The 14,212-nt window shown below is 42.1% G+C and overlaps 1 protein-coding gene across 1 annotated transcript in view; it reads right to left on the reverse strand.

Moving 5' to 3' along the window:
• The window catches only part of MMP28 (matrix metallopeptidase 28), a 91,836-nt gene extending 89,907 nt beyond the window's left edge, over window positions 1-1,929 (reverse strand). Inside the window, exon 1 of the mRNA XM_069757268.1 lies at window positions 1,467-1,929. Within this exon, the coding sequence (XP_069613369.1) occupies window positions 1,467-1,568 (102 nt within the window). The 5' untranslated portion in view covers window positions 1,569-1,929. The remainder of the gene's footprint in view (window positions 1-1,466) is intronic.
• Between the last annotated feature and the right edge of the window lie 12,283 nt (window positions 1,930-14,212).

The following is a 14,212-nucleotide window of genomic DNA, read 5'->3' on the forward strand; positions in this document are numbered from 1 at the left end:
AATATACAGCTCTGTATAGTCCCATTATGGACTGAAAAAGAAGCCGATAAAGAACCACTATCCCTCACTGTTGTTGTAATAGAGGGCTATTATCCAATCCCTCATCCGAGGGTGCAGATTAATTTTTGTTTAGAGTCGCCTCCAGGACCTCCCTGTTGACCACTTTTTCAGCATCTATTGTCAGGAGAAAAAAAGGAACTACAGAGATGCGGACTCTGCTGATCCAAGATTTAAAAGTATTGTCCACTCCTTGGACACCCCCTTCTTGATCTAAATGTTTGGCCCAGATAAAATAGTGTCAGCAGTCGAAGTCCCAGAGCTCTCATGCGGTTGTTGTGACCCCAGCACCCAATCAGCGTTGGCGTCACTGTCCCTGTGTTTAGACAAATTGAATATGAAAAGGAAGTCCGGGCTGCAGCTGATTTCTCACTTCATCTTCATGTTCAATTTGACAGGAGGCGAAGACAGTGATGCCAGCACTGATTGGGCCACATGTCACAACAACCGCACGAGAGCTCTGAGGAGAGTGAGTGCTGACTCCGCAGGAACTACGCTGACTCGGGAGGTGAGTATAGGCTTTTTTTATTTTAGCGGGGCCATGTGTAGGGTATGAGAAGAGGTTGTCCAAGTAGTGGAAAACTTCTTTAATTGTGTTGTCATGTGCTTCATGGCTCACAACAATATAACACGTGCATTCTATGGACTGATGAGGATGAAAAGAGAAGAGCATTTGAGATGTCAGGTATTGTTGCTGGACTTGAGGGCCTGATTCACAATCTCCGTTCTAGTTAATCCCAAACATCTTTAAAACTGAAGTTAAACATACAGACGCCGAATCATCATTTGCGATGTATTAAAGTCACTTGTGGTACTCATTGATATTATTTGAGACATTCTTCAAAATCGCACACGTGGCTCAAAATTAAAGTTATTTTTTTTCTTTATCTAGTTTTGTGACTTTTTAGCACCAAAAGTTTCAGATACTTTAAAAAATTTTAAAAATACTCCAAATTGAAAACACCTCCAGATTCCTTACCCCAGAGGGTAACTATAGTAAGGTATGCAAAAAAGAAAAAAAGATATTTTGTTAAAGTAGTGGAAAACATATAGAGAATGACACAAATACTAAATCAATAAAAACAAGTAAATTACTCCTGAAAACTGGGAAAAATGCAGAGTCCCACAGACTAGTATACTTTAACACAGTCAGATAAATTAAGGTGGGTCATTTTTCACATTTAGGATAAACAAAGTGGGTATTTGACATTAAAATCACAAAATGCTGCACAGCCATTTGCTTTTAATAATAGTTAATGTGGCAGAGGAGATATCTAGCAATTGGATTTTTGGGTTACATCAAGAGGACACTCACTACCAGGAGTTGCAATGTAGTTTAGCCTTAATGGTACGGAGCGAGCAAGGACAAAAATAAGTAGTGCACATGACGCTTCATACTGTGGTCTTACCTCTGCATTTCGTACAGCATCCTCAGTACCTGAATCAATGCAAGCGCAAACACTAATGAGAAGTAGAGTGCAAATTCCAGCTATCATCCTTAAATGGGTCATCCAACAGCATCAATCGATTAATAAAACCATCACACAGACATGTGTCCACCCTTCAAAGATGTCTTTTGCCAGCCTATCTCCAGAAATGATTTACGCACATCGCCTATTCTTCTTGGAAATATAGATCCATATCTTTAAGTGGCCTTTGTATGAGCACTTTTCCATTCCAGTAGTTCAAATCTATCATTTCATATCTACCAAAGTCACAATGGTCAGCATAATCCTGCAGTCATCTGCTCCATAGGGAGATAAGGAGTAGTCCAGCCAGCTGTGATACACATGCAGTTGTGCATGAGAGTTCTCTGTTCTGGGATATGCAGCCACACAATCTTACTGATTACATGGATCCAGGCACCTCCCTGGGCAGGAGGAGTCCATGTGAAAGCAGCATTGCTAATCAACAGCAGGCTGGGAACAGTCACAGGAAACTCACTTGTTTCTGCACTGCTCATAGTGTGAATCATTTAAAAAAATTATTAACCCTTTTCTCACCTCCAAATGTTTTTTATTCTTTTTTTTTTCTGCAAAGTTGCATTTCAACCATAAAAACTATAGTCTTTATTTACTGTCTACCTGTGATTTTGTATACTCAATACATCTGGGTCACATTTAAATATAAACCTGGAGTCATTTCAAAATACAGAAAAAGTTATAACATAATTAGGAGAAGATTTTGCATCCTGATGGCACATTAACCAAAAATACATACATCAGAAATGGGCGTCATTCACACATAGCGTTAAAAGATGTAATTTATTTCAGTTCTATGAGATTTTACACAAATTGTGCAGTTACAGTTGAAGGTTTATTAAGTGCAGAGTATGCTTCATATGCAGAATATTGCCACCAATATTACCCATTGGAATGTAACATTTTCGATTCTTTTGCTTTTAAATTTCCTTTTACAAAGGCCCAAAATCATTAAAGTAATTTCATAATTTGAAAAGTCACAACATTTGGCGTATTTGTAAATGAATGGAGAAGCTACCCACACCCGCTTGACGGTCTTATGGTTATATAATGCATTGTCATGGTTTAAATGTTGATCTGAAGTGTGTTCTGTAACAGTGGGTTATTTGCAAACATGTTTAGCTATTGGGACCAGTCCAGGATGGGAGGAGTTATGTGGGCACAATGGAATGCAGTCTACTGTTGTTAGAAGTATTTGAGAAGTAAAGTCCTATGGTCTTGTTGCTCGGAGTCCTGCATGGAAGCACGTGTTTGTGTGGCAAGAAGGGAAGCCATATCGGATAGCATATTCTGAAGAAAACAAGAATTAAGTGGCAGCAAGAGTCCTGAACTTAGGCAATGGGGTCCAAAGCAAGGACTCAGTGGAAGGAAAGATTTCTTACCTATCAGGCAAGCATGTCTAAAGCAAACAATTATGTATACTAGATAAGAAGCTAGAGTGTAGCCAGGCCTGATGGTCATAAAGGAGAATATGGCCTGGCTGGGACACAAGTTCTACTGTAGAGAACTGGATATGCAGTTGTACAGCAAGGAGCATGTGGACCTCATCGAATGGACTTTAAAAGCAGTAGCGAGGGGTTGTACCGAGACACCGCACAAGTACCAAGGTCCTCACAAATCAACCTGAAATCGAGACTAGCTGTGAGGGGCCATAGCAACACACTTCACAGGGAAATATGGAAGTTCCCATAATTGTTTACTAGACTCACGTAAAATGTAAGGGAAGTGACATGCTGTCACGGGTAACTGTAAAGTTCCTGCCTCTGGATTGTGCAGTAGAATCATTCTTAAAGTGTTGTACCTGCTATCTCATGTATATACATATTATCAAGTTGTAAGGAATAGTTTGTTTTTGAACGTTGGTATCCCTCATTCATCTCCATTGTATGTGGTCATGGTCCTGGCAACCCCGCCCATTAGACATTCAAGCCAGTTCTTTAAAACTCCACTAAAAATGATTGGATCTAGGGTGGGACAGAGGAAGAGTGATGCAGGATCGGAGGGGGCTATGATGCCACAGCTAGTAACATATACATAGTTAGTAAGGCCGAAAAAAGACATTTGTCCATCCAGTTCAGCCTATATTCCATCATAATAAATCCCCAGATCTACGTCCTTCTACAGAACCTAATAATTGTATGATACAATATTGTTCTGCTCCAGGAAGACATCCAGGCCTCTCTTGAACCCCTCGACTGAGTTCGCCATCACCACCTCCTCAGGCAAGCAATTCCAGATTCTCACTGCCCTAACAGTAAAGAATCCTCTTCTATGTTGGTGGAAAAACCTTCTCTCCTCCAGACGCAAAGAATGCCCCCTTGTGCCCGTCACCTTCCTTGGTATAAACAGATCCTCAGCGAGATATTTGTATTGTCCCCTTATATACTTATACATGGTTATTAGATCGCCCCTCAGTCGTCTTTTTTCTAGACTAAATAATCCTAATTTCGCTAATCTATCTGGGTATTGTAGTTCTCCCATCCCCTTTATTAATTTTGTTGCCCTCCTTTTTACTCTCTCTAGTTCCATTATATCCTTCCTGAGCACCGGTGCCCAAAACTGGACACAGTACTCCATGTGCGGTCTAACTAGGGATTTGTACAGAGGCAGTATAATGCTCTCATCATGTGTATCCAGACCTCTTTTAATGCACCCCATGATCCTGTTTGCCTTGGCAGCTGCTGCCTGGCACTGGCTGCTCCAGGTGAGTTTATCATTAACTAGGATCCCCAAGTCCTTCTCCCTGTCAGATTTACCCAGTGGTTTCCCATTCAGTGTGTAATGGTGATATTGATTCCTTCTTCCCATGTGTATAACCTTACATTTATCATTGTTAAACCTCATCTGCCACCTTTCAGCCCAAGTTTCCAACTTATCCAGATCCATCTGTAGCAGAATACGATCTTCTCTTGTATTAACTGCTTTACATAGTTTTGTATCATCTGCAAATATCGATATTTTACTGTGTAAACCTTCTACCAGATCATTAATGAATATGTTGAAGAGAACAGGTCCCAATACTGACCCCTGCGGTACCCCACTGGTCACAGCGACCCAGTTAGAGACTATACCATTTATAACCACCCTCTGCTTTCTATCACTAAGCCAGTTACTAACCCATTTACACACATTTTCCCCCAGACCAAGCATTCTCATTTTGTGTACCAACCTCTTGTGCGGCACGGTATCAAACGCTTTGGAAAAATCGAAATATACCACGTCCAATGACTCACCGTGGTCCAGCCTATAGCTTACCTCTTCATAAAAACTGATTAGATTGGTTTGACAGGAGCGATTTCTCATAAACCCATGCTGATATGGAGTTAAACAGTTATTCTCATTGAGATAATCCAGAATAACATCCCTCAGAAACCCTTCAAATATTTTACCAACAATAGAGGTTAGACTTACTGGCCTATAATTTCCAGGTTCACTTTTAGAGCCCTTTTTGAATATTGGCACCACATTTGCTATGCGCCAGTCCTGCGGAACAGATCCTGTCGCTATAGAGTCCCTAAAAATAAGAAATAATGGTTTATCTATTACATTACTTAGTTCTCTTAGTACTCGTGGGTGTATGCCATCCGGACCCGGAGATTTATGTATTTTAATCTTATTTAGCCGGTTTCGCACCTCTTCTTGGGTTGGATTGGTGACCCTTAATATAGGGTTTTCATTGTTTCTTGGGATTTCACCTAGCATTTCATTTTCCACCGTGAATACCGTGGAGAAGAAGGTGTTTAATATGTTAGCTTTTTCCTCGTCATCTACAACCATTCTTTCCTCACTATTTTTTAAGGGGCCTACATTTTCAGTTTTTATTCTTTTACTATTGATATAGTTGAAGAACAGTTTGGGATTAGTTTTACTCTCCTTAGCAATGTGCTTCTCTGTTTCCTTTTTGGCAGCTTTAATTAGTTTTTTAGATAAAGTATTTTTCTCCCTATAGTTTTTTAGAGCTTCAATGGTGCCATCCTGCTTTAGTAGTGCAAATGCTTTCTTTTTACTGTTAATTGCCTGTCTTACTTCTTTGTTTAGCCACATTGGGTTTTTCCTATTTCTAGTCCTTTTATTCCCACAAGGTATAAACCGCTTACACTGCCTATTTAGGATGTTCTTAAACATTTCCCATTTATTATCTGTATTCTTATTTCTGAGGATATTGTCCCAGTCTACCAGATTAAGGGCATCTCTAAGCTGGTCAAACTTTGCCTTCCTAAAGTTCAGTGTTTTTGTGACTCCCTGACAAGTCCCCCTAGTGAAAGACATGTGAAACTGTACAATATTGTGGTCGCTATTTCCTAGATGCCCAACCACCTGCAGATTTGTTATTCTGTCAGGTCTATTAGATAGTATTAGGTCTAAAAGTGCTGCTCCTCTGGTTGGATTCTGCACCAATTGTGAAAGATAATTTTTCTTGGTTATTAGCAGAAACCTGTTGCCTTTATGGGTTTCATAGGTTTCTGTTTCCCAGTTAATATCTGGGTAGTTAAAGTCCCCCATAACCAGGACCTCATTATGGGTTGCAGCTTCATCTATCTGCTTTAGAAGTAGACTTTCCATGGTTTCTGTTATATTTGGGGGTTTGTAACAGACCCCAATGAGAATTTTGTTACCATTTTTCCCTCCATGAATTTCGACCCATATGGACTCGACATCCTCATTTCCTTCGCTAATATCCTCCCTTAAAGTGGACTTTAGACAAGACTATACATAGAGACAAACCCCTCCTCCTCTCCGATTTTTACGATCCTTTCTAAACAGACTGTAACCCTGTAAGTTAACTGCCCAGTCATAGCTTTCATCTAACCATGTCTCGGTTATTCCCACTATGTCAAAGTTACCTGTAGATATTTCTGCTTCTAGTTCTTCCATCTTGTTTGTCAGGCTTCTGGCGTTTGCGAGCATGCAGTTTAGAGGATTTTGTTTTGTTCCAATCTCCTCGCTGTGGATTGTTTTAGAAATGTTCTTACCTCCCATCTGAGTATGTTTTCCTGGGTCTTCTTTGTTCAAGTCTAATGTTTTTCTTCCCGTCCCCTCTTCTTCTAGTTTAACGCCCTCCTGATGAGTGTAGCGAGTCTTCTGGCGAATGTGTGTTTCCCAGGTTTGTTGAGGTGTAGCTCATCAGATTAATGATGCCATGATTTCCTTATGCCAGAAATCTTACTCCAACTGGGAACTGAAGGTTTGTGGTGTGTAGCATGCCACTTATCAGGCACAAATGATTCATTAAGAGGTGTGCATCTGACTCCAAAACTTTACCTCAATAAGATCAGTGGCGTCACTGATTTTCTCTCTCACCCTCTTCATCACCAAGACATCCTCAGAGCAGACCAAAGCGGGAATAGTACCAGGATCCTTGAATTCCAAAGTCTCTCTCTGCCTAGCAAGACTAGCCACCGTCTTGGAAGAATTGAAGACAAGTTGGGATTCTTCCTCCAGGTCGATAGATAAGAAAAACCTGTAAAGCACCTCTGCCTTGATATTTTTGTCAGCCGGCCACTTGAGAATTAATGATACCATCTGTGGGTCCATCTTCACACCGGTGTCCATAATAATACATCCTCGATGCGATGAGGATCCTAGGAGCCGGGTTCGGGAACAATTGCCCATTCATTATGGAGGTAACGTAAAAATATGGCGTCACAGGCGGCCGAACTGGACATACAGGGACAAGACACCTCTCGTGAGACGACTGTCACCAACAAATCACCTCACCAGATCTCCAGTCCAGAACTGGCTCATGAGTTTGTACCATGGAAGACTCAAGAGAAGTGGATGAAATAGACCAGGCAGCACATAGAAAGAGAACTTCTCTGTATGCATCATTCCTATCTGGCGTTCCACCTGCTCAGTAAGAACTTGAACAACTTCAGCTAGGGAATTTCCCTCGAAGGAGACTAGCAAAGGACTCTAGAGGCCCCAGATGGGAATCTGATACTGATCCACCACAACTTGCTTCAAGAAATTTTGAGAGTTGAGGTAGGTGGTTTTGACGAACTGGGATCCTTCACATGAAACGGATACAGTCAGAGTCAACAGTGGAGAGGAATTATTCTCACCTAGGATAACATGTCCTCCAGGCCCTAGGCTTTGCAGTTTTTCAGACCTCTCAGAACAGGAATGAATTAAATGCTCTGCGCTACCGCAGAAGTAGCACAATTCCTTGGCATGACGGTGTTCCAGCTGGTGCTCATCCAGACTAACATGATTGACCTGCATGGGTTTAGAGAAGAGAAGACAAGACAAGCTGTCTCCGAAGGCTGGGGAACAAGCAGTCTCCGGAAGGATGGAGCGAGATGTGATAGTTTCCTCTCACGCGTCACCTCTGGTCCATTCCTGGAACCTAAGATTGATCCAGATTGCCAGGGGAATTAGGTCATTTAGAGTAGCAGGGATGTCTGGACCAGCCAGGTAATCTTTAGTCCTTCCGGACAAACCCTCCCAGAAGTCAGCTATGAATGCTTTATCATTCCAACCAAGTTTGGAAGACAGTGTGCAGAACAGGATGGCATACTGGCTTACAAACAGACCTTACTGATGCAGTCTGAGAAGTGAAGATGTAGCACAAGACATATGACTCGGCTCATCGAAGACCTTCTGGATAGCCACCAAGACGGCCTGAAGATCCTAGGTCACCGGGTCCCCTCTCACCCACAAGGAGTTGAGCCATGCTAAGGCCTCTACTGTTAGGTGGGACATTAGAAACAGAGGGTAGCTGATGGGCAAATAGATCATAATGCAGCCTGCACTAATTTAGGAGCCCATGATCCCCGTTGTAACATGGTGCAGCAGACAGTTGAGTAATAATCTTTATTTTTTATATAGCGCTAACATATTCCGCAGCGCTTTACAGTTTTGCACACATTATCATCGCTGTCCCCGATGGGGCTCACAATCTAGAAATAATAGATAATAATAATAGAGTAATAGCTCCAGGAGTATATACTCCCGCAGTTGCTGCGACTTGGGCTGGAGAGGATGAATCAGCTGACCTCATACCTTTCTAATAGGTATTTACTGTTCATAGATCGAACAGAATTTTTTCCTGCTGATCACACTGGCGGTACATCTTTTGATATAACGAGTGCAAAGGCGCATTGGAACATGGAGTCACTGGTAGGACAGGATTCGGAAGCAAAGGTAGAAAGGATGTCGGAACAGGTACAGACAACACGGATTCTGGGCCACCGGAAAGAACAGACACTGGTGTGGTTTCTGGCTCAGGTATCACTGGTGCGGTTTCAGGGTCAGGTACCATCAGAGTGGCTTCAGATTCAGGCACCGCCAAAGCCCTTAAAGATTCAGGTACTGGCGGAGCAGTTTCAGGTTCAGGCACCGCCAGAGCGCTTTCAGCACATAGATGGCATGTTGGGTGTATGGAAGTAGCAAGAGCTGCTGGCTCCTAGGAAACCTACTCAGTTCTGCTATGCAGCCAGGGGGCTGAGTTTCCCCTGTAGTGGGCACTAATATACCAGCCACAGTTACAAAGAAAATCAGATTAAAAAAGTATTTAAATGTTGAAATGCTCCCCGTTGGTCTATTATGACCTTATTGGGGACATATGTAGAATAAATGAAAAATAAAAAGCAGGAAAAAAAATAAAAGCAAAGGCCAATCCAAATTGCCATTACCTGCCCCGGGAAAAAAAAACCATGTCCGATATATAAAAATAATTTGTTTTGAAAAAGGGACCGAACTTAAAAATTAATTTCAGTTGGCCTTTGTGGTCATAAAAAAAAATGTAAATATGTTAAAAACAAAACAAGAGTTTCATTATTTTACCACATATACCAAACGCTACTTAAAAAAAAAAAAAATGAAAATAAGGCCCAACGTATCACAAAAAAAAGGATGCAAAAATTATTTGAATATCCAAAATTGATAAAATGATACAACCCTTTTTTACTGCATTTAGGGGAAAAAAACAAAAATGTGCCTAGTTAGGAAAGGTGGGGAAAAAGGCATAGTATTGAACTGGTTAAACAAGACCTTTCACAAAATTTTTTTTCTTTAAACTCAGTGCCTCCTCCAATTGGCAGTGATTCACTGATTCTGGAAATGTTTTTTTTTTTCTGTACCACTCCATTTCAAGGTTATGCCCCCTGAAAATAAAGATACTAATTTTCTTTTCAACAATTGGTTGTAAAATGTAAAAATTCCAGTGAACGGTCCTCTATGTGGTAATTGGGTGGGGGGTTATAAGGCTTTTAGGTAGAGTTAAAGTTAGCAATTGGTGCACATATCAAGAAATCATTAAATTGATGAAAGGGAATGAACAAGAACAAATTGCTTACAGCCATTTCACAACCACATGGCCATTAAAAATAATGATAGGTGCACACGTTAAGCATTTGCTGCAGGAATTATTGCATCTCTTGGCAGGAAAAATGCAGTGTAAAATGTGCACTTTTTTGTGTTTTTTTGCACATGTTTTGCAGATTTTTCCCCACTCATTATTATGGGTGAAATGTGCAGCAAAAACACTGAAAGAATTAAACATGCAGCAGATTTAAATCTGCAAGCGAAAAATAAGCAACGTGTGCATGACAATTCAGGAATCTATTGACTTTGCTGGTACTAGGAAATTTTTCAGGTTTTGTGACAAAACTGCACAGAAAAAAAGTGATAAAAACACAACATATATACATTCTATTGTGGAAACTTCTGTTGCGGAGACACTAGTCAAGAAACTGACATGCTGCGGTTCGTAAACCTGGTGAGTTTACACAGCGTCAAATAGAAGCACAGTTCCTGATCATAGGCACGGATGCTGAAAGAGAACCTGTCAGGAAAATGTTGACATGTGAGGCCGGCCTCACACTCAGCGTATAAAAATACGGTCCGTTATATATGGCCGTAATACGCAGAAAAGTCCCCAAAATAGTGGTCCGTATGTCATCCGTAGGCAGGGTGTGTCAGCGTATTTTGCGCATGGCATCCTCCGTATGTAATCCTTATGGCATCCGTACTACGTGATTTTCTCGCATGCTTGCAAAACCGACATACGGACATACAATGGATCCATGTGCTCAAAAAATCGTAAAAACATATATACTGTCTCTCTCGCTCTCTATATATATATATGTCAATGAGACACATATATTAATATATCATATCCATATGACACCTATCCATTATTAATCCAATAGTATGAAATGGTTAAAACACACACAAACACACACACACACACACACACACACACACACACACACACACTATTAAAAAGTATTTTAATGTGGAGGAGGTTTTGGAGTCCCTACCCATGGGAAAATCACCTGGCCCTGATGGTCTGACGTATTTTTACTATGACATTCGCCAAAACACTTCTTCCTCACATGACCTCGGTATTTAACTCCTTCTTGCAAGGCGACCCAATCCCATCCACAATGCTACATTCCCACCTCATCCTCCTTCCAAAGCCCCCTAGGGACCCCTTGGACTGTGCAAACTATAGGCCAATAGCCCTTTTGAATTCGGATTTGAAGGTGTTCACCAAGCTGCTGGCCTCCAGACTTAATAAATGGCTACCCTCGATTATTCATAAAGACCAAGTGGGCTTTATTCCATGCCGTCAGGGGGGTGATAACACTAGGAGGGTTGTCGACTTGGTGGACATCTCGAACCGAAAGAAATTGCAAATATTAGTACTGAGCCTCGACGCCGAGAAGGCTTTCGATCGCCTCTCCTGGCCATTCCTTTTTAGTACGATGCGGGTCTTGGCATTTCTGGGGGATTTTTGTCCGCGCGGAGATCCCTATATAACCACCCTACAGCGGCCATAAAACTTCCTCTCTGTACATCTAAACCATTCACTATATCGAATGGCACCAGGCAGGGGTGCCCTTTGTCGCCTCTTCTGTTTGCCCTTTGCATAGAGCCCCTGGTAGCGTCCATACGACGGGACCCCAATATCTCTGGGGTGATGGTTGGGAGTAAATCTTTTAAGATCGCACTATTTGCGGATGATGTTCTATTGACGCTTACTAATCTCCACGTGTCCCTTCCGAACCTCATGAGGGCTTTGAGGAGATACGGGGACCTATCTGGATATAAAATCAATTCCAGCAAAACGGAGGCTATGCCGCTGAACATCCCCCCTGAGGTATGGGACCATCTACGCCTGAATTTTAAATTCAGGTGGAAACAGGATGCTGTGAAATATTTGGGGGTGAATATTACGTCCTCATACGAGACCCTCTACAAACTAAATTTCCCCTCCCTCTTTAAAGAATCAAAAGCCCGCCTAACTAAATGGCAATCACTTCCTCTCTCGTGGATGGGTCGGATAGCGGCGGTAAAAATGAGTCTTTTACCCAGATTGATCTACGCCTTTGAGACCCTCCCAGTTGGAGTTCCGGTCTCGGAACTGAAGTCCCTTCAGGCGGCTATTATTAGGTTCATATGGCAACAAAAGTGCCATAGAGTGGCTAAGGAGGTTCTCACAGCTCATAAGACCAGGGGAGGGCTTTCTGTGCCAAATATTCTTAAATTCTACTGGGCTACACACCTGAGGAGAATCCCCTGCTGGACGTCCCTATGGGCCTACAGCAGGTGGAATGAAATAGAGAAATTATGGCTTGCCCCAATACACCCTAACTCTCTTTTATGGTCGCCAGCACAATGTAAGTCCTTTCCACCCCTTCTAGGCCCCATGCAGTCCACTCGTGACATTTGGAACACCTGCACACGGAGATTCGCCCTCATGTCACCTTGCTCCCCCCTGGTGTCCTTCATCTATCATCCACAGCTCCCAGGCAGTTTAGAATCTCCTATGGTTCACCCTTGGCTTAAAGCGGGCCTATTTAGATTTGCGGACATTATAGACGGGGAGACCATGGAGATTCACTCCTTTGATTATCTTAAGCAACATTTCTCGATTTCCAACAGGGAATTCTTTCAATACCTACAAATTAGAGATTTTGCTAACTCCCTATATGGTAAAGCGGGAGCTTCTATCCCCACGGATTTCGAGAAAATTTGCAGGAGAGGCGTGAACACCAGGGGTCTGATTTCAGAAATTTACAACATTTTATCGGATCCACAGGATGGGTCTGGTGAATCTTTTCTATATATGCGCAAGTGGGAGGCCGCCTTGGAGCGGCGTATTTCTCCCCGAGAGTGGTCTGTCATTTGGAGGAATGCCGCAAAATCATCAGTGTGTACTCTCTATAGAGAAAATATCTATAAGATACTAATGCACTGGTATCACACTCCAGAGTTTCTGCATGGACTGAATCCCTCTATCCCTCCCTCCTGTTGGAGATGTGGGGGAAGCACTGGGTCTCTTGTCCACATATTTTGGTCATGCCCAAAAATTGTGCCCTTTTGGGGTCAGGTTAAGTCCCTCATAGATAAGGTATTGCATGCAGACATAGAACTAAACCCGCTAGTGCTTCTCCTGGGTCACGGGGCGCCGGGTATGGGCAAACTTTCCAATAGATTATTGCAACATATCCTTACAGCGGCCAGATGCCTGATTGCGCGTCTTTGGAGACAGCCGAGTCCCCCTTCGCTTCAGATCCTCCTTGGACGGATCATGGATGTCAGAAGGATGGAACACCTTACAGCCTTACTAAATGACTCGGTGGTGCGCTTCCAGGCTATATGGTCCCTGTGGGATTATTATGCAGCGGGATCCGACCTGTAGTGCGACTGAGTTCGGATTTGATTAATCGATTTAACTGAGGTTTTTCCCTTTTTTTTTTTTTCCCCTCTCTCTTTCCTCCCTTCCCTCTACCCCTTGTTGTCTTGTCTTTGTCATTTACGTCTTTGTAGAATTAAGGTCATTGATGGCCTTATATCGTCTATATTGTTTATATCGTTTACTGTTCATGCATTCTATACAGAAACTAAATGCTTGTAAGACCCTGTTTTGTTCTAAAATGTTTAATAAAATAAAAATTTTATGGTTAAAAAAAAAAAAGTATTTTAATGAAATACACAGGTTTTTGTAATATTTTATTAGACTGGTAATCCACCTGAAGACCCTTGTTCTGTAAAAAAGGAAAAATAAAAAAAACAATATCCCATACCTTCCGATGATCAGTCTCGTCCAACGATGTAAATCCATCTGAAGGGGTTAACTAATTTTACAAGCAGAAGCCCTGCTAATGCAGCTGTGCTCCTGCCTGTAAAATCCCGGGGAATGAATGGAATGTAGGTCAATGACCTGTAGTTACCTTCAGTTGCGGTGATGCGCCCTCTGCTGGATGTCCTCATATGAACTCGAGCCTGGGAACTTTTCAGAATATTTTCCCGCTATATATATATATATATATACCCCTATACTATGTGTAGACATTTATATTAGCTATTCTATTCTAACCTGTCAGTGTGATTTTACTGTACACCGCACTGAATTGCCGGCTTTTCTATAGAACACCGCTGCGTATTTCTCGCAAGTCACACTGTTGGTCCGTGTGTAATCCGTATTTTTCTGACCCCCATAGACTTTCATTGGCGTATTTTTTGCACAATATGGTGACAAACGCAGCATGCTGCGTTTTTCTATGGCCGTAGAACACCGTATAATATGGATCAGTAAAATACGGCTGATAGGAGCTGGGCCATAGAGAAGCATTGTACCGTATGCAATCCGTATTTTCAGCACCTCTCTTACGTCCGTAAAACACGCTAGTGTGAGGCCGGCCTGAAGCAGAGGCGTAGCTACG

Source organism: Ranitomeya imitator, chromosome 3 (genome assembly GCF_032444005.1).
Source record: "Ranitomeya imitator isolate aRanImi1 chromosome 3, aRanImi1.pri, whole genome shotgun sequence".
In the NCBI taxonomy this organism is placed as follows: Eukaryota; Metazoa; Chordata; class Amphibia; order Anura; family Dendrobatidae; genus Ranitomeya; species Ranitomeya imitator.